The sequence below is a fragment of the Arachis ipaensis genome, chromosome B08, assembly GCF_000816755.2.
Source record: "Arachis ipaensis cultivar K30076 chromosome B08, Araip1.1, whole genome shotgun sequence".
Classification (NCBI taxonomy): domain Eukaryota; kingdom Viridiplantae; phylum Streptophyta; class Magnoliopsida; order Fabales; family Fabaceae; genus Arachis; species Arachis ipaensis.
The window spans coordinates 5,852,001-5,873,225 of record NC_029792.2 but is presented as its reverse complement, the minus strand read 5'-3'; the positions used below and the strand labels follow the sequence as shown (position 1 = coordinate 5,873,225).

The 21,225-nt window shown below is 35.7% G+C and overlaps 1 protein-coding gene across 1 annotated transcript; it reads right to left on the bottom strand.

The window, feature by feature from the left end:
* LOC107613477 (probable CCR4-associated factor 1 homolog 9) lies at window positions 835-2,059 on the bottom strand. Its single transcript, XM_016315486.2, has one exon. It carries the CDS (start codon window positions 1,837-1,839, stop codon window positions 982-984), a length of 858 nt encoding a protein of 285 aa, XP_016170972.1. The 5' UTR covers window positions 1,840-2,059; the 3' UTR covers window positions 835-981.

Genomic DNA, 21,225 nt, shown 5'->3' with positions numbered 1-21,225 from the left:
AGTCATGGTAGACTACTTTATGATTATTTCAGATCCTGTATGCAAAAGGGTTTGATGGCGGCTGATTATTCAAGCTCTTTGTTGGTCATACTTTGACAAAACAATACTGTTGCTACTAATTATATAATCCCAAGTCAAAGTGATAACATACATGATACATTGAATATTGAGACCTTCGAATTAATCCACGTGAAACTTTCGCATAAAGAATCTTCTTGCACATTATGATTGCTTAATAATACGCGTGGCTGTGGATATATATGCCAAGCTGCCCCCACCATTCTACTTTCTCCTCGTTAGAGTAACACAATTGCGTTATGAAAATTAGTTTTAGATATATTATAAATTTATAATGCTAATTTCATTTTTAACAAAGTTAATATGTTGATAGGCACGAACAAGTTAATGCTCGACCAAATAATACTTGTTTCTAAACCAACAGAATTTGATATATAATTTTGTAAGGGAAAAAATGGAAAAATAAATGAAGGAATCTCGATTGGAAAACAGTGAAGAAACCTTTATATGCAAGCCCACAGTTTTCAGGTCGCAACTAGTTTTATAGGGGTGGTATGGACTGTATCCACTGCACACTACACACTCGGATTTTAAGTGCTAAAAGACAATCTTGCATGTCACATCATCTTCCACACACACTCCTATTCCCTTAGCTTTATCTATTATATGCTGTTTATAGCATTATTTTGCGTATATAATCAACTTTATCCCTAAATTGTCAATTAGTGCTTCTTTGATTGTCTAAATTCGCCGCATCTCTAGTCTCCTAATCCTTTGATATCTCTTCGTCACGAAGAAAACAATTGAATAATAGTAATCATGAACGCCTTTCAGATTCCAGTTAATTTGTCAATATAATAATTTACAGGGAGACATCATTTTACGAAACAAATAAAACAATCAATGGAATATATTTTTTATTTATATATAAATAAATAAATAACAATGTTCATTTTGTTTGAATTATGAACAAGGCATTTCCAAGCCGAACAAGACGCCGGCGTGCTTCTGGGGCCCATCATTGACGAAATAAATATCACGCATCCTCTGAAACGCGTGCCACGTCAGCAAGCTATCAGAGCCGGCCTGGTGGCACTTACCGACGGCCCGATCCACATTCAAGGTTCGGGCGACCCGATCCAAACCGCCATAGAGGGCCTTACAGTACCTCATCATGTGTTTCACATCGTAAACGTTATCACCGAAGAAAACCCTCAGAACCCGCAAGAACTCTTCCAACCCGTTTGGTAACGCCCTTCGGGTCAAGATCTTAACCAAGTACCCGAAATCGTAAGCGCTGTGGAACGTTACCCAGCTCACGGCGTCGTTGCACACCATCCCCGACGACATCATCAGCTCCGCGAACCGCCTTGACTCCACACCGTCTTCGGCGTTGCGCCGGAAATCGATGCCCTGGCAGCGGAGCAGCTCGATCGAGTCAGGGGCGTGTGCGTCACGCGCCAGATCAAAGTCGCTGAAGTTGAACTCCCAGATATAGCGGTTACCGGTGCCGAGATCCGGTAGGTTGCCGTTCTCGTCGGATAGAGTGAGTCCAACTTGGATGAGGTTGAGTGCGTCGACGTTGGACTTGAGGAGGAGGTAGTGATCGGAGGGGCTGAGGCGTCGCCCGAGGTAAGGGTTGGACGGATCTGTAGGCTGCGGACGGAAGATTACTCCGGGGAACTCCGTGTCCATGGAAATGAAGGGGTAGTTATCGATGACTTCTCTGATGAGTTCAAATTCGGATTCCAAATTGGAGGCCCACACCTCACGGATGACGATGGGCTTGGGTTTCGTTTCATCTTCAATGGCCACACCCATGCTTTCTAATCAGAAGGTTGCGTTTTCCTTTTTTTCTTTATCTTTATTTTTGGTTGGGGCTGAAAAATTGGAAGTTGTCAATGTGTTATGGTTGTGGTTTAGGGTGAGGGGGTGAGAGGTGTGGTTTTATATGAGAAAAGTGGGATAGAGGAGCGAGGATGTTGCTTGGAAAGTGAGGAAACGTCAAACACTCAAACGTGATGCGTGAGAGTGGTGATGTGAGAGAGAGAGTGGTTATTGGTTAGTGTCATGTGAGTGTGTGTGGGTGTGTATTTGTGCGTGAATCGGTGCGTGGAGTGGGGTTGTTTCTTTCTTCTTTTTAGTGGTGGGTGTTAATGTTTTATACAAAACAAAAGCAAGTGTATTATTATCCTAATTTTTATTTTTATGTAACTTAAGTATGAGGAGTGTCAAGTTGTCTACGTTCAACGCGTCCAGAAGAAGGAGAAGGAGAAAGAGAATTAGAGAAACTTTGACCGCCAAGGGTGTAAACTAATCTAATACGGATGCTGAGTCAGTCAATGAATTGTTGCTCAGACTTGGTCTATATTTGGGTCCTCATCTTCCTTTTATAACAAAAAAGAAAAAAGAAACATATTGTGCTACTGTTGTTGTGTTTTCATTATTTTGGTCAACACTTACGCATTCAGTGTAAGTTGACCAGAAACTTTAATGACTTGCGCCTTCCTTCTATTTATTTTCCAACAAATTAAGCAATTTTGTTATTTGTTACTAATATTCATTATTCAACATGTACCTACTGCCTATCAATATCATATCAGTTTCGCTGTTGTCTATTCTAACATGTAATTAGGAATATATATGGTTTAGTTAATTCAAAAATTTAATTTATTTTTTGGTTAATTAAAAATTTAATTTTAATTAATTAATTAAATTAATTTTATATGATAAAATTACTTATTTATTGGTTAAACCTACACAAACTATTAATAAGTTTTTTTTTGAAAAATTCCTTCCTCAATGGTGGTCAAGTGAAGAAAAACTATTGATGAAAATGATGCCGCAGAAAAAAAGTAATTGTAGTACAAATACTTTTTTAAGGAAAAAAATAACATCGAATAAGAAATGAAAGAAGAGAACTTTAATGTTGATAATATTGGTATTGGTGATAATGACGGTAGAGGATAATAATGAGAATAATAATTGGTTACACAATAAAAATAATAGAGGTAGGAGTGATAATAATGAGGATGAAGAAGGTAGTGGTAGTAATTGGTTATATTGTTGAAAAGAATTTTGTGAAAGTTTAAAACCCCTATAAAATACAAATAAAATCCCCTACAAAACTAATTTCTGTTATTATTTAACAGAGGAATCGTATTGTCCTAAAATAAAAAGATTGAGGGTTGAAGTGTCCCTTTTTTTGGACAAGAATTTCTTTGTCCTTCGTAAAAATTTCAAATAATAAAATAATTTTTGGACAAAAACTGTTTGAAGCAAAAAACCAGTTTTTAGACTCTAAAAACACCAATATTTTAAAAATTAAATTTTTAATATATAAAATTAAAAAAAAAATTTAAAATTAGTTTTGGTTTTAGTTACTGGTTAAAAACCAATTTTTTTAAATTTGGTTTTGATTAATCAATTTTTAAAAATGTAGAATATAATTTTTAAAATTGTTTTGTTAAATTAGTTAAATAAAATATGGTTATAATTTTTTAATCGGTTAATTACATTTTGGTATTTTAATGTACACCCCTACCTATAATTTAACATAAATATAAATGCCTACTTTTTACTTTTAAAGGAATTTAATTTTTCTAATGTCAAAAAAATTATTCAAACATTCAATCATATATTACTATATTATAAAGAAATATTTGTCAATGAATTACTTAAATAATTATCTAAATAAACAATTTTGATTAGATAAAATTAGTACATCAATTGATTTTACAAATAGGTNNNTATTGTATTTTTTTAAAATAAAAGAAAAATTAGTCTCAATTAAGGCAATAGTATTCAAAATAAGAATTGGGTTCTCCCACTTGCAACTGCAATAAATAATTAGAATAAATTGAAAAAGGAGAAAGTGGATTTCATGGAATGAAAGAGAAAATAGATTTTAAATGTGGAATTGCTTATTAATGTTTGGATATTTTTAGTGATTTTTATATGTTTTTTTAATAGTTTTTTTTAGGTTTAAATCAAAATTCTTATGTTTTTAGTGAAGTTTTTATGACTAGTCATGTATTTGGAATTGTTTTAGAATGATTGTATTTTTAAGAATTTCAAGTCCAGCGTAAGTCAATCAAGTTCAGCGCCCAACTTCAAGCATCCAAGTCCAACGTCAGGAACTGACGCCCAAACCTCCAAGCCCAGCACCTTCGATGGTGCTCAAGGGCTAGCTCCCTACTTCCATTATTCAAACCCGGCATCCAACGAATGAAGGCCACAACATGGGCGCCCAGCGCCAACTCCCGGAACCCAGCTTCAAGTGATTTTTCACATTCAGTGGCCCACAAATGCATTCAAGTTAGGCGCCAATCATCCAAGTCCAGCGCCAAGTCTAATATCTTTTCTCGGGAAGCTCCAATTCAACTCAAAGATTCAAGATTTGAATGATTAGTTAGCATTAACTTCTTCTTTCGCTTGTTAAAATTTAGTTTTAGATTATATTTGAATTATTTTTTTATCTGTCTTATTCTTAAAAAGATAAGATTAGATTTAGTTTTTGAATTTGAATTCTAGGTTAGAAGTAAAATATAAATAAGTGAATGTATAGTTCACAAAGAAGACATCGAAGGATAACTATATCCATCCAGCTTCTCATTAATTTTAAGGTTGTTTTCTTTATCATGAGCAATTAAACCTCTCTTGTTAAGTAGTAGGAGCACTATTAATTTTATAGATTGGTAATGTAAGTATTTTTTTTTTTTATTAATGCAGTAACACTTTTTCTAAAATTGAGTCTCGTTCTTCATCTTTAATGATTAGAAGTATTGTAAAATATTTAAATTTTGTTTTGGATTCTGTTATTACTTTAAAAAATTTAATATTGGAATTAACTTGAAACTCTTTCTCATAATTTTCAACTTGGCTAGGAATATTATTTTGAAAATTGTGCGGATTTAAATTGAAATCGTGCTTAATCTTTTTTTTCTTAATTAATTGACTAAGGAATTGGATATTAAATAAGTTAAAGAGAAATTAAATTATCAAGTAATTGAAATTTTGTTATATATGATTTGCCATGAAAGTGTTTTTGTACGAGTCAAAATAAGAAAACATAAGTATTACTTTTTTTAAAAGTTAAACATCTCCAAAATCTTTAATATCTCATTAATTAATTACTTCCTTAAATTCATAAGCATTCTATCATTCAGAATCAAACACTCTCCTTCATTGTTCCTTATTATTTCAAGATTCTACTTCAAGATTTACATCTTGTTAAGATTTGATTGATCTAATTAGAATGTTTAATTATAAGTTGCTTGATTCAATCTTTTAATCTTTCATGGAAATAATATCTACTCATCGTGGTATTACTTGGAGCGATTTGATGCACAATATTCGAGTGTATCAAATTTTTTAGCTCATCACTCAGTCTATGACACTCTACCATGCGCCCTATTGACCATCTCCTGCCACCAAGCTTCAAAATTTGAAAACTCATTTTGTACAATCGAGTTATCAATGGGGGCATATCTCTAGATTTCAGGAGCTGGGACACACCACCTCAAATAATGCATGACCGATTCATTCTCTTCTCTACAGCGAGGACAAAGCGCATGGGTTGATGGAAACTAATGGTTGAGGATATCTATCACATGTAATTTTTCGTCAATAGCTCTCCATATGAATATCTTCTCTTTCGATGAGATTTTGAGTCTTCAAAATCATTTGCATATGACTAGATTTTTCATGACAGAGGAAAGTTGTTCAACAGGAACGTGGAAAAAGCTATAGGCAACTCAATACCCATATGTAACTTCATACTATTTGAGGTTATTCTATGATCATTGGATTCTATCTCTGCCTTCTTCATTCACCTAGATGGAAAGGATGTAGTCTGCAATTTTCGGTGGAAATAGATTATTGATCATCTCAAAATTTCATCTTCTATCCACTATAAGTAAGTCCCTCACTCAATAAACTCATGTGCCTGGATTGTTGTTGAATATAATCTGAAATGGATGAGGGCGGAAAGAGCCAAGAATCTTGTCAAAATCAAATGTTCTCTCTACTCCTAGCACTTTATCTCAAACCCTTTTATGATATCTTCCCGTCCTCCAAAATAATTTGTCAATTCCAGGATAGGTGGACTCCTTTATCAATGTGCAATGGGTTGGTATATTTACCTTTAAGCATTTGTGCAAGAAGTGAATTGAAATTTGTTGTTATACGCAAGAATTATTTTTCAAGTAATGCCAAATTTCATGCTTTGAGGTCCTTGAAGCTTAATCTACCCTTGTAGTTTAGGCTTCATCATGTAATCCCAACTTATTCGCACCATTCTCCGTTTCGAATCTCTTTAACCCCACCAAAATTGCCTTGGAATACCATGTATGTCTTCCAATAATAAATCAGGAATAGGATATGATGTACATAGGTATTACTTTTCCTACTATTTTGATAAGCACGTGCTTGCCTCTTGATGATAATAAGTTCCTCTTCCAAGCCTAGACCTTTTTTTAGCCTTATCCTTTATGGCATTGAACGTATTCTTCTTAGACCTTTGAACAATAGAAGGGAGTCTCGTGTACTTATTTTGAGCTCCAACATGTCCAATATTTAGAAGCTCTACCAAATGATGTCTAAGATCATGGGGGTATTGTTACTAGAACAACTGTTGATTTATCTAAGTTCACCTTCTGGCCACTTGTCACCTCGTAGTCATATAGAAGATTTAGAATATTAGAGCATAAAATTTTGCTTCTATTTGGACTGCGAGAATGATTATGCAGGAGACAATTTTATTTTGTTTCATAAATCGTGAAACAGAATCAGAGCAGGGAAGAAGAAGATGACACAGCTATGTATCCTACTTCAGCTGCCTTGTGCAATGCAACCTACATCCAGTCTTCACCACAGTTTAATTATCTTTTCAAGTATTACATACACCAAATATTCTACCTTATCCTATCAGGGACAAATCAAGTTTTATCATAAACTTGACTTGGCTAAGTAACTTTCTAGACTCTCAACATACTAAGTGTTCACCCAATTTAACAAGGGATACCTCTTAGGTACACATGATACAAAACAGAAATACAATCAAAAGAAATAAGACATAAACCTTGGTTTTTCTTTCCAAGTTGTTCTCTTTGTCTTTTCTCTCAATGGCTCTTTCTCAATGCCTCACTTATATGCATTTTATCGCTGAATGAAAACAAAAAAAGATACAATATACAAACATAATAATTAATAATAAACCATGAAGAAAATGATGTTGAACAGCTCAAACTCTATACGCTTAACCCAGTTTTTGAACTCTCAAATGTAGCTATTCATCTTGGCGGAATGCTCCTTTTTGTGTAGGTGTAATGCTTCCAAGACTTTAAGTTTTGATTTGTGAGGTTTCTCTCAATTCTAATTTCGGATTCTCTCACTTTGCCTTTCAAACTGAAGTGATTTTTCTTTATGTATGGAGTCCTTTAGCCACGGCTAGGATTTGCTTTCCTAAGTCAACTTCTTGAATCTTGAACTAGCTTAAGTCTTCCTTTTCTTTTCTTCATTCAGGCCAGAAAATCAGGAATTTAGAATTAGAGTTGGTCACAACAGTGGAGAGATGAGTAGCAGCAACTTGCTTCCTTAATGAGTTTGCCAAATCTAAATTCTTAATCTTGTGCTTTGACCCCAAAATTCATTATTAGCCATTGATTTACAGCAGAGTAAAATAGCTACCGCTTTCTTCATATTGTTGGAAATAATTGTGCAAAGAGAAAAAAAAATCAGTAAGTAATTGACTTGCATGTTAATAGAAACTTCATACCTTTATCTTTTGATTTTGCTTAACTCGTTTATGTTGATTTTGATTTGACATAGCCTTCTTAATTAGTTTTTCTTTCTTCTATTTTGGCTCTTGATAAGAGAAAATGAACTTCCTTTTTTTCTTTGTGTATTACCCAAACTGACTAAGACTAGAACCTTGATATAAGTAGTTATGGCTCAGATAGTTGGTTTCTTTTGTTTAAACTGCTCAATGATATTTGAGCTTGCAACACTATCTAAGCCATCAAAATATTTGTGGACTTTCAACCCAACTAAAATCATGTTTGTCATCACAAAAAATGTTATTAAAATTTACTAAACTCAACAAGTGTCACTGCTGGTGTTGTATTCATCAAGAGCTAATTCTTTTCCAGCATCATTGCCTTCAAATTACTCTGTTGCCCCTTCTATTGGATATCACCTATGATTATAGTACTTTCATTACCTCCCTCTTTTTTCAGTGTCCTCATCCGTCTCTTCCACCATGTTCCCCTTATCACCTCTCTTACCCATTTGTTTTTCTTTGAAACTATGATCAGAGAGTCCCTCTATTAAGGATAGAGAGTAATAGTGTACAATAGCAGTGTGTAAAATTGCATTGTTGTCTTTCTTGATTAGTTACTAGTGTCTTTCTTGATAAGTCTTGAGTTTCAATAGTCACTAGCCATGTATATATATATATATATAGCAAACTTGGCTTAGCAAGTGTGTAATTTTGAAATCAAATGATGCTTGATTGCTCTCATTACAAGTCTTTGTCTCTATTTTAATTTTTCTTTTCCTTTCAAACCTATCACTGCTCTTTCTCATAGAGCTGAGCTTACTGTTCTTTCTTACCTTCTCTGAATCTTTTATGCTATCAGAGCCTATTGCTTAGTTTCAGCTCCACAATGGAAATCATCCTTTCTAATTCAACAAAGAAGACCTTCTCCCCAATTGCTGAAAAACTAAATGAAGATAACTGTGTGGCAGGATGGATCATGTGGTATGAAACTGCTATCATAGGTTTGATCAGTCTTTCAACCCTAATTCTGGAAACCCTAACTCATCTTCTCAGCCTCTCTACCTTAATGCTCAACCTCCACTACCCCTTTCAAGTTTCCATCAACCAACTACATATCTCACAGGCTCTTCCTCCTCCATAAGTGATGTTGCCTGACTTGTAGATTTTGGTGCGAGCCATCACTTGACCCCCGATCCATCCAATTTGCTAACTTCCACTGCGAGCAACAATGACTCCGATCAAGTGTATGTAGGTATGGGTCAGGTATTGCCATTCAAAACTATGGTTCTTCAATTTTGCATGATCCATATGCTAATGTTACTTTTTTATTACAAAATTTACTCCATGTACCCCAAATTTCCCAAAATCTGCTTAGCGTTTCTAGGTTTGCAGCTGATAATGGTGTCTTTTTTTAATTCTGGCCTGATTTTTGCCTTATTCGTGATCAGGCTACCAGGGAGTTTTTCCTACAGGGCATAGCTAGGAATGGGATCTATTCCTTTCACAATCTTAGAGTTCCTAGGCATGCTTCTGAGAAATCTACTTTATCTTACAACTCTACATATTCTCATAAACTTTTTAGTAATAATCATCCTTCTATTTCAATACAATGTAATTCAGATAGGATTAGCAATCAAAAAACTAATCTTCCTAATTTTTGTGCTTTTAACAGTTCCTGTAATCAGAATAGTAATAATACAATCTTGTGGCATAAAAGACTTGGCCACTGTGCAATCAAAACAGTTCATATAGTAATGAATCAGTGTTCTATTCCTATCTCTAATTCTGGATCATCTTTATAATATATGTATGAAATTTGTCCATTGGCTAAAATGCATAAACTTCATTTTAACGAAACTCTAACTACATATCATCAACCATTAGAATGTATTTTTGCTGATCTTTGGGGACCTGCCCCGGTTAATTCTATAAATGGATTTAGATACTATGCATGCTTTGTTGATGGTTTTTCTAAATTTACAATTACCTTCTTGCTTGAAAATAAATCTTAATCTTTACTAGCTTTTCAAAACTATAAAAGACTTATGGAAAAACAGACAGGACACCAGATTAAGGCTTTACAAACTGATAAAGGAGGTGGATTTCTATCTACAACATTTGTTGATTTTTTTAACACTCAGGGCATTCACCATAGACAGTCGTGTCCCTACACACATCACCAACAAGAAAGTGTGGAAAAGAAACACAAACATATCACAAAAATAGGACTGTCCCTTTTTACTTCTGCATCTCTTCCCTTCCAATTTTGGGAAGATGCATTTGTTACCTTTGTCTATATCATAAATAGATAATAATAAGAGTCCTTATGAAATTTTATTCCATCAAAAACCAGATTTTGCCTTCTTTAAAGTTTTTAGATGTGCTTACTTTCCTTATTTAAGACCTTATAATAAACAAATTTAATTATAAGTCTGACTTATGCCTCTTTCTTGGATATGATTCTACCCACAAAGGTTACAAATGTATGAATAAGAATGGTAAGATATATCTTGCAAGACATGTAACTTTTATTGATAATTTGTTTCCTTATCAATCTATGTTTTGTGATTCCTCAATCCAATCTGCTATGGAGACTGTTGCAGATACTGCAGAATTGACAAAATTTGTAATTGATCATCCTTCATCACTTCCACTCTCTACACAGCAACCTTGTTCCCCAACTTCTCCTCTTCCATTGGCATCACCTGATCCTTCCACTACTCTTGCTCAACCTGCCTCTCGACCCTTACCAACTCAAACTCCATGACACCATCCCACACCCATTTTTATCACTGACCCTGAGACAAATTTACCTCCCATTACACCTTTAAATACTCATTCTATGATTACCAGATCAAAGACAGGCATCCGTAAACCTAAGGCATTTGTCACACAAACCACTGACCTTATACACTATACCCCAACTATTGTCAATCAAGCCATTAACTGTCCACATTGAAAACAGGCAATAGATGCAGAGATACAAGCATTACAGCGATGTCGGACCTGGATTCTAACTGAACCACCACAAAACTCAACCATTATAGGAAGCAAATGGGTCTTTGCTATAAAAAAGAATCAAAATGGTGAGATACTTAGGTATAAAGCAAGGTTGGTAGGTAAAGATTTTCATTAAAAGGAGGGGATAGACTACGAGCAAATCTATTCCCCAGTTATTAGACCAACCACAGTGAGAGTTATTCTAACTATTGCAATTTTCTTAGGTTGGCCATTAAGACAATTTGACTTTGATAATACTTTTTTGAATGGCAGATTGAAAGAGAATGTCTTTATGGCCCAACCACAAGGATATGTTAGTACCAATAGTCATTTAGTTTGCAAACTAAATAAAGCAATCTATGGCTTGAAACAAGCTCTTAGAGCTTGGTTCAAGACATTAGAAGATACCTTGTTCCAATTTGGTTTTATGAATACAAAATCACACATTTCATTGTTCATCAAACATAATCAGTCTCATATAATCTATTTATATATGTGGATGACATTATTGTAACGGACAATAATTCAAAAGAAATTGAACTATTAATATCTCAATTGAATAGAATTTTTTTGCTGAAAGATCTTGGCAGGTTTAACTACTTCTTAGGCTTAGAGGCAACTTATCTCCCTCATGGTGACATGATGCTCTCTCAGGCTAGATACACAAGGGAGTTGCTTCTAAAGGCGGGAATGCATAATTCTAAATCATTACCTACATCAATGGCTACAGATGTCAAACTCTTCTCCAATGATTCAGAACCGTTTGAAAATCTAACACAATATAGGTCTATAGTGGGTGCACTGCAGTATCTCACTATGACAAGGCCTGATATCACATTTGCTGTTAACCGTGTATCCCAATTTGTGCATGGTCCAACTTTGCTTCATTGAAAAAGTGTAAAAAAGATCCTCAGATACTTGCAAGGTACGTTGGATCATGGGATTGTGTTCACAAAAGCCGCTGATTTTCGAATTTTCTCTTCTGCAGATGCATATTGGGGAGGGGATTTAGAGGATAGAAAGTCTATCTCTGGATTCTATGTATATCTTGGGAACAACCTTATATTTTGGAAGAGTAACAAACAAACTAAAGTGAGTAGAAGTAGCATGGAGGCAGAATACAGGGCTATGTGTGCAACTCAAAAAGAAATTATGTCCTTACAGCAGCTTCTACAAGAGCTTCGGATACCTCAAACCGTGGTGCCTACTATCTACTGTGATAATCAGAGTGTGTGTCTTCTTGCGGCAAAACTTATACTTCATAGCAGACGTAAGCATTTGGAACTAGATCTGCATTTTCTAAGGGACCTAATTAACCATAAATCTCTTTATATTGTGCATATTCCCTCTTTTGACAAGATTGCATATTGCTTAACAAAATCACTGTTACAACACTTATTTAATAGGTATAAGCGCAAACTGAGAGTATTTCAGAATTCATACCTCAGTTTGAGGGGGGATATTAAGGTTAGAGAGTAATAGTGTACAATAGCAGTGTGCAAAATTACATTGCTATCTTTCTTGATTAGTTACTAGTGTCTTTCTTTATAAGTATTGAGTTTAAATAGTCACTAGCCATGTATATATATATATAGCAAACTTGACTTAGTAAGTGTGTAATTCTATGAGAATTCTTGCTCTACTGATTTACCATGTTTCCTTTTGTCTTTTTCTTTTTTCCAATTTCCACCCTTATTCCCACTTGATCAACACGAACCGAATCTCCTATTTTATCTTCCTTTAGTCGTTCCTCTTTCAAATCTTCCATGAATTGTTGACATTTTATGATCATGCCTAATCTTTACACAATAACTGTAGATTGTTCTCATTCCTTCATAACATAAAACCACCACGGTTTATATCCACCTCCACTCGAGCTTTGATGATCCTTGATTCTCTGCCTTTCACATCAAAGAGCCCAATTATGAACCTTTCTCTTTATGTCCCTTTCTCCAATCAAATCAACTTTTTTTATCTTCATCACTTTCTATCGTTGAAACTCTACGTAATTCTCCTTATATCTGCAATGTAATGATGAGTTGAGATTACTGATAATGATCACAATGTTGAGTGAAAAGATTTGAGCAAGTAACGTTGACTTAGAGCAAAAATTCTGTTAATTAGTTTAAAATTTTGGTAGAGCAAATTTGACCTATAAAAGGCATAAAAAAATATTTATGTTGAAAAAGAAATGATGGTATTTATATTTTATAAACAATTTAAAAAAATTGGAAATTACACTCTAATAGACAAATATGAGAATAAAGGAGTAGTTCAAATTTAAACCTATAAACAATATGACAACAATCTCATTCAATATAATATCGCACTAACACATTTATTTTATGGAAAAGTATGAGGAACCAATGTTCTTATTATACAATGCATACAATGGGGTTTAATTGAAATTAAAATTAAATTATGGGTAATGGGGGGTTTAATTGAAATTAAAATTGAATTATGGTTACAATTATTAATTATGAAGATTTGCTAATTTGAATTTTTAAAAATATTAGGATTCAGTTAAACGAAAACATAAACCACGATCATCTCTCTATGAACGGCAGGGACAGAACCAAGAACGCAAACCCTCTCGCCGACGGTGGTATCTCATCATCTCCCTGGCTCGTGTGTTATCACCGGAAGTCACTCCCGGAGATGTCGAGGTCAGCACCAGTGAACGCCCAGAAGCGCATTCCGAGCGTCTGGCTCCTTCTGGCCGCACCGCATCAAGTCCTCTCTTCTCTTTTTTTCCCTCTTTCTCCATTTCTTCTCAATCCCCTGTACGCTACTCCTAGTCTCTGTGCAAAGCCCAACTCTGGCGATAAACCCCAGAGCAACCCAGCAGCGGCTGAGCTCTGTGCCGCTGCAACACCGCCTCTGCTACCCCTCTCTTTTCATTCTTCCCCTTTCACCAATGCAGGTTCCATACTTCCTCCTTCCCGTGTTCTTTCGTTTATTTATTTTAACTAATTTTTAATTCTGCTTTTAGTGTTTAGATTAGACTTAGATTAATGGATTGATACTTTTTAGATTCTAAAATGTTTGATGGCTGATTTTTCTAGATTGATTGTTGCTTAAATTGAGTGTAAAATCCCTATTTACATATTTTGCACACCATATACTCGATGAAATGTCTGAGTGAAACTTTTTATTTAATTCCTACGTTTGGCTAGTTTTTGTTTTAAATTTTGTTATCTTTAGGCATTCCGTCGTAGCCGGCTTGCGTCTTCCTTGCAACGTCGGCATTCGCAAGTTAGAGGAATTACAAGTGGAGTCAGGCTTGAGATGTCCATCACGCCACGGAAGAGCATAAATGGAGTTGAATTTCATTCAACCACTATGTGGTGTTCCATTGGCCGTCAGTAATGGAAATTCATCAAATTCACATAACAATGATCCCATCCATTGGGTAGAAGAGGGTGAGGAATCCAACAAGGTAAGCAATTTACGTGGAGGCATGCATAGCGGATGGTTATTTGCTTATGATTTTTATTCATTCCACTTAGTGAAAGTAGGGGGCTCTTTTTTATGTTAAATGCTTCAGTAGATGCAACAGAAGCACTCCACATGCAACCACTTCTATGGTTTTATTAAATTCTTTTTATGATTATATGGATGAAGAATTCGCATGTGATAATTCAATGTCATGTATATTTGATATGTGCAGAATTTGCGTGTGATAATGATTTCAAAGCTCCACTGGAACCGTATAAGTGAAGTATATAATATAAAATCTAGCTAATGGAGATGTGGTTATTTAGACTCTTTATGAAAATAATTGTTAAATATTCAGGAGATATGAATTCATGGTTGAATAAATATTTATCCTGCATATTTAGATTAACTATATTTATATGATGAATAAACTAGATAGAGAACAAATTAAATGTCGCTCCGGTATATGATTAAATTGATCCGACCTTGCACGATTATTTAGTATATTACTATGCAAGTAGTTAATTGTTGTTATCTTTTTGTGTTGTTTAGCAGGTGGTTCCTCTGGAGGCCTCTCAAAATATAGAATTTGGTGCTCCGGTTTGCCGGCATGAGCGCCAACAAGCTGGTAGTTGCATGTCTTTGTTAAGCTCATTTGGCAGCAGTTAGAATCTGTTGGAAATGGTTTCGAGTACCTTTAATATTTTTCTCCATGGATATAGGATTTCAATAGTTATTCATTTGTCAGCAATTGTAGATGAAGATGATATTTTTCAAAGACGCAAATGCCAAGTGTGATGCTTTTGTTGTTAGCAACGGGTGGCTTTATTCTCTAAAGATATAGGTATCCGGTGTGTTCGTAATTGTTGCAAGAAACTAGAATTGATTAATTTCAATGAACCAATTTAATCTAGATAAGTTCCGATACTTTGTTGTATAAGGAGCTTGATTAATTTCATTCGGTGTGCAGCTAGTCGCTTTAGATAGTAGTTACATGTTTATCTTTACTTAGATGTGTTGGATGTTCATTTATGTATGAAATCGGATGTTTACTGTAGCTGTATACGTGGATGGTTATTTTTGGGTATTCAATCCTTGTAAACTGTAGCCGGTACTCAAAACAAATCATAGTATATTAGTTCAAGAACAGTGATAATGAAATCAACACTTATCAGATTCAAGTAATGTCAGCTTGAAATACAAAAGAGATATCCCTGTACTAAGAAATATTATACTGGATATTCGGTTCACCATGTATTTAGATGGTTACTTTCATAAAAAAAAAATAGATGATCATTTTCGATAGATTCACATAAGAGAATATATGCTTATACATGATAGCATAATTAGCTCCAATTACTGAGTAGCTCTTACATCTATATACAAAAATATATTAATGTAATAAATAATGGAAATAGTAATTTCACTTGGATTATCAAAATTAATAGGTTAGTCATTAACAATTAAGTAGAACAAGGAGATATATCTATAACAATATATAATGGGAAAACTCATTTTTGGTGTCCAATTTTTCTTTTTATTTTTATCCTTTTTAGTAACCTACCTCCAGTTACAGCTACTACTTCATTTCCATCCACGTTCACCACAATATAACTTCTCCACGTTAATTTCTCTCAAATCACGTTACTGCATCAGTTACAGAATTCTACTACTTAATTCTCCACTACTGCATCAGTTAATTCCTCTCACATCAATTACTGCGTCAATTTTATTATTCCCAATTTTTTCTCTTAATCTCTCTCACTTCACTGGTTACTCCATATCTCTCCATAATAAATTTTTTTTTCTTCATTTCTCCTCTGTCTTCTCTTGCATTCTTCTCACTTCGTCTAAATATAATGTAAAATCTACTGTAATTTATTTTTCGTCATTAAATAAAAGTGTATAGCTCTTTTTATATGTTTCTTTGATTAATTATAGTTGACATACCAATGGAAGATTCACGTGGAAGTGGTCGACGAACTTGGCAAGACTATGTCAGACAACGAAGACAAAATATGAGTGAAGAACAGAGGCAGCAACACCTTGCCAGAAGGCGTGCCACTTACCGAGAGAGTATTAGACGAGGAAAACAAATTGATACATCAAGTGGACCAACTAACATGGCAACACCATTACAAGATATCACAAATATACCTCCTCAACAATACTCTATATCAGGTACTCTAAATTATACTTCTCATTAATAAATTTATATTGTTAGTTTATTATTTAATATGAATTATTTTTTACGATAGATCTATGTTATTAGACTCTTAGTACGTACCAATTATGTATAATTTATTTCTTGAGTGTACACTTAAATTATCAAATTACATTATTTTCATCTTAATAATGAATTTTTTACAAACAGATACTCACAATAACACCGGAGCTGGTTCAAGTAATATACCAAACGATCCAAATATGGGTAGGAATCCTATATTTATATTTATTTAATTAATAATAATTTATTTTTTCTTAAATTTTGATTTTTTTCTACAATTTAGTTCGCCATTTAATTTGAATTATTTCTACAATATCTCTATGTTACTGTACTCTATCGAATGTACTCTTAAATTCTCAGCCTACATTATTTTTATGTTAAGAATAAATTTTTTAAATATTTAGATACTCATAATAAAAGCGAAACTGATTCAAGTAATAGACCGAATGATAATAAATATGAGTAGGACTCCTGTATATTTATTTAATTAATAGTAATTTATTTTTTCATAAATTTTGATTCAATAGATCTTCCATTATTGTCCTAAATAATAAATAATATTATTATAAGAATAAATAAAATGTTCTCGCACCGTATCATTATAAAAAAAATTATATTAGATATATGTTTAATAATATAATTGTAGCTTAAATTTTTTCACTGTATAACAAAAAAAATTAGTTGATAATTTCGATATTTTTTTTATACTTTTCCTTCTAAAAAATAAATATATCAGAAGTGATTATTTTTTCACTACATAAATTTAAATTGATAAATTTACTATTTTTAATATAATTATTATACTACCAGTTTAATATAATTTTTATATTCACGAATTACTTATCTCTAAAGAAAAATTATACACTGTAAAATATAATCATTTAAAAACGAATTATTTATCTCTAAAGAAAAATTAAACACGATAAAATATAATCATTTAAAATATATTATTGTCGTTCCAATAATATGATTGCTATTATTCAGATGCTCATAATAATAGTGGTCCAATTAATATCTAATAGAAGTTTACGTTTCATATATTTTTTAATATTTTACAATTCTTTTAAACGTTTTATTTAATACACAAAAAAGGTTAAAATATTTTTAATAAATATATATAACATTGTAAAAAATAAATGATAATTTCTTCACTTAATAAATCTATTATACGATTACACTTGAATTATTTTTCAAATTGTGACTTTTTACAGGAACTCTAACTGCCTATCATGTATTTGTATTTTACGGTCACTATCTATTTTTTTTAGTTATTCAGAGTTTGAATAATTATGATATTAATGAGTATTCTACATTTTCTATTACTTCCAATCAATTTAATTTGGGTAAAACACTTAAATGAGCCAAGGAGAGGTCCTTGTAACCCAAATCTGCCAAATCAAAATTCGTTACCACAATCCACCGGAACTCATATTTATATAATTCGAATCAATAGGATTCGAATCAGGTTTCCAAGTAATTCGAATTGATTCAATTTGAATTACTCTCAAGTGCTAGTCCAACGTAATTCGAATAAATAAGATACGAATTATGCATGCCAAATTCGTTAGTAATTCGAAACGAGTAATTTCGAATTATAATAGAGGAGTTCAAAATCAATCAATTCGAATTAGTTGGTGAATGACACACGAGAGAGGTTCGAATCATATTGATTCGAATTAAGTGAATTTCGTGTGAGTAATTCGAATCTACTTGATTCGAATTATAATGGTTTCGGCTATATAAGGAGTTCGAACCAAGTTCATTCGAATCACTTTCTCATTCTCAAACCCCACCAAAACCCAGAGAAAACGACCAACATTCGGGCAGAGTAAGACCGGAGCGGCATATTCAGGCGATGGGGGACGATCCGGGGAGGCTTTATCGTTTAGATGGAGTTGCGCATATCGCCGGAGTGATCAACGACGAGGTTAGTGGTTTATGATGTTGCAATGTTGATAGTGTTTTTTGTTAGTGGTTTATGGTAGTGGTTGATGAAACCGGTTTATGATAGTAGTATTTGTCCGTGGGTTATGACAGTGGTTTAGTCATAGTGGTTTGTGTTAATGGTTTTTGATAATGGTTTATGTTATTGTTAGTGGTTTAGGATAGTGGTATAGGATAGTGGTTTAGGATAGTGGCTTAAGATAGCGGTTTATGATAGTGGTTTAGGCAAGTGGTTTTTGTTAGTGGTTTTTTAAAGCGGTTTATGTTAGTGTAAGCGGTTTAAGCTAGTGGTTTAGGCCAGTGGTTTTTGTTAGTAGTTTTTGTTATTGTTTTTTGTTAGCGGTTTTTGTTAATGGTGTTGGATAGTGGTTTTAGTGACGGTTAGTTGTTTAGGCTAGCGGTTTATCATAGAGGTATCTGGTAACGGTTTTTGTCAGCTGTTTTACTTGTTAGTGATTGTTGTACTTGTTAATCGTTTTTGCACGTGGTTTATGCTAGTGATTGTCTCTTTTGATTCTTTATGAAATAAATTGTACATGTTAGTAGTTTGTGCATCCGTTCTTATTATGTGTTTTATCTACTGGGCAGCCTCGTCTTTGTATATCCAGCGTTAGGCGGCAGCAGGGGATGCGTCTTGATGAGAGGTACGTTCCGTACTTGCAGATGGCCGGGTTATACCATCTTGCGAGACTGAACGACAGATGGTTCCGACTAGACGAGCCCTTAGTCAGCGCATTCGTCGAGAGGTGGCGGCCTGAGACGCATACCTTCCACATGCCGTTCGGAGAGTGCACCATCACGCTTCAGGACGTCGCATACCAGCTGGGGTTGCTAGTGGATGGACATTACGTCAGTGGTTGCCTGACAGACTTCCACCTTTACATTGAGGGTGGTAGGCCAGCTTGGCAGTGGTTCCATGAGTTGCTCGGTGTTTTACCTCCTGAGAACCAGGTTCAGAAATTCGCAGTCAACTGCACCTAGTTCCAGGAGACATTTGGCGAGTGTCCCCTCGGGGCTGATGAGGAGACAGTTAGGCGATTCGCCCGTGCCTATATCATGATGTTATTGGGCACGCAGCTGTTTGCCGACAAGTCCGGCAATCATATACACATCAGATGGCTCCCCTATGTTGCTCGGCTTGAGGAGATGGGTGGATACAGTTGGGGCTCGGCCGCACTAGCATGGTTGTACAGGTGCATGTGCCGAGTCGCCAACAGACATGTCGTGAAGTTAGCTGGGCCTTTACAGTTACTGCAGTCTTGGATCTTCTGGAGGTTTTCCACTTTTAGGCCTACTGGGTATGATGCGTTTAGCTGGCCCCTTGCCTCGAGGTACCGTTATTGTTTTGTTTTAAATTTTGTTATTGTATTTATTTTTGATTATGTTAGCAATTTCATGCATTGTTGAGTGAGTCAGGAACGCATTAGAATGTTTTACCTCTTACGCAGATGGTCTGGTTACAATCCTGGGATTAGCAACAAGGGGCCTCGGGTTCAGATGGCTCGCCTGCAGATTGACTTGTTACAGCCTCGGGACGTAAGTACGCTGAACCCATATCTATTTTTCAGTCCTTGTTTATGTTTATATCGTCTAACGTTAGTGTCAAATTGTTTTCATATGGATTTCTTCAGTTCGTATGGATGCCGTATAGCGTACTGGACGTCATCCAGGTTGTTCATCCGGAGGTCTTGGAGCCTCGACATACGATGTTATGGCGGTGTGTGACCTCCCTGATTTATTTTGCGGTGGTCGAGTGGCATCAGGTTGATAGAGTGTTACCGCAGTTTGGTGGCGTTCAGGCCCCACCGCGTCCCGCCCTGAACATCGACTTCTTGATGTCGAAGGACGGGAGGGGAGGTGACCGTTGGTTCCCGGCCCACTTAGCTGACTGGCATCATCACTGGCAGGAGCGTGCTGAGCATATTTTACAGTTCGACATCGTTGCCGACCCCGGTCCCTCGCATGATTTCTTGACATGGTGGCATCAGCACGGAAAGAGGTTCCTGTCGCCGGAGATGTTATTGGGGGATCCGAGAGGTATTCCTATTCGGGATGAGGTGACACAGAGGGGTGCAGGCCGAGTTCCAGAGATGGACCGAGTTGACGATGTTCCTGACAGACGTCGTATTGAGAGGAGAGCTCGAGTCGGGACACGTCGTAGCCAGCGTGAGTGGAACTGGGTTGATCAGGCCATGGAGGACGCCGATGACGCAGTTAGGGGTGGCGGGAGACGACGTGGTCGTCGAGGCAGGAGGAGGGGGGCTGCTGCTAGAGAGGATGGCCATCAGCATGGGGGGGATGCAGCTGGAGGAGCGGGGCAGTAGGGGTTGATAGGCCCCGTCAGGGGGGCATGATGGTGAGTGGTATGGATCTGGTTTGGGAGATCCCCCGAGTCACACTGACGCCGGGCTTGGTGGTGGGCCGCTTGGAGATTATTTCGTCGGTGTTCCCGATGACGATCAGACACTACAGGACAGTACCCCATGGGTGAGTCCGGGCTCCATGTTTCCAGACTTCCTTGCTAGTGACAGAATCATGGCCAAGTTCGGTGGACCGCATTTCCTTGAGGATATCCAGACCATTATGCAGGAGGATGAGGCTGGAGGAGGACGGGCTCAGACGACAGGGTCACAGGCACCGTTAGATGTGGATCTGAATCAGCCTGCCACGGTGCCTCCTGTGCAGACTTTTGCCATGGGTGGGACGCCAGCATCCGCACATCCCCTTGGGTCACATTCAGTAGCCGGCCCGTCATCATCCAGACCCATACATGTGCAGCCCAGGACGCCGACAGCGGATGCTCCGGATGACGACGACG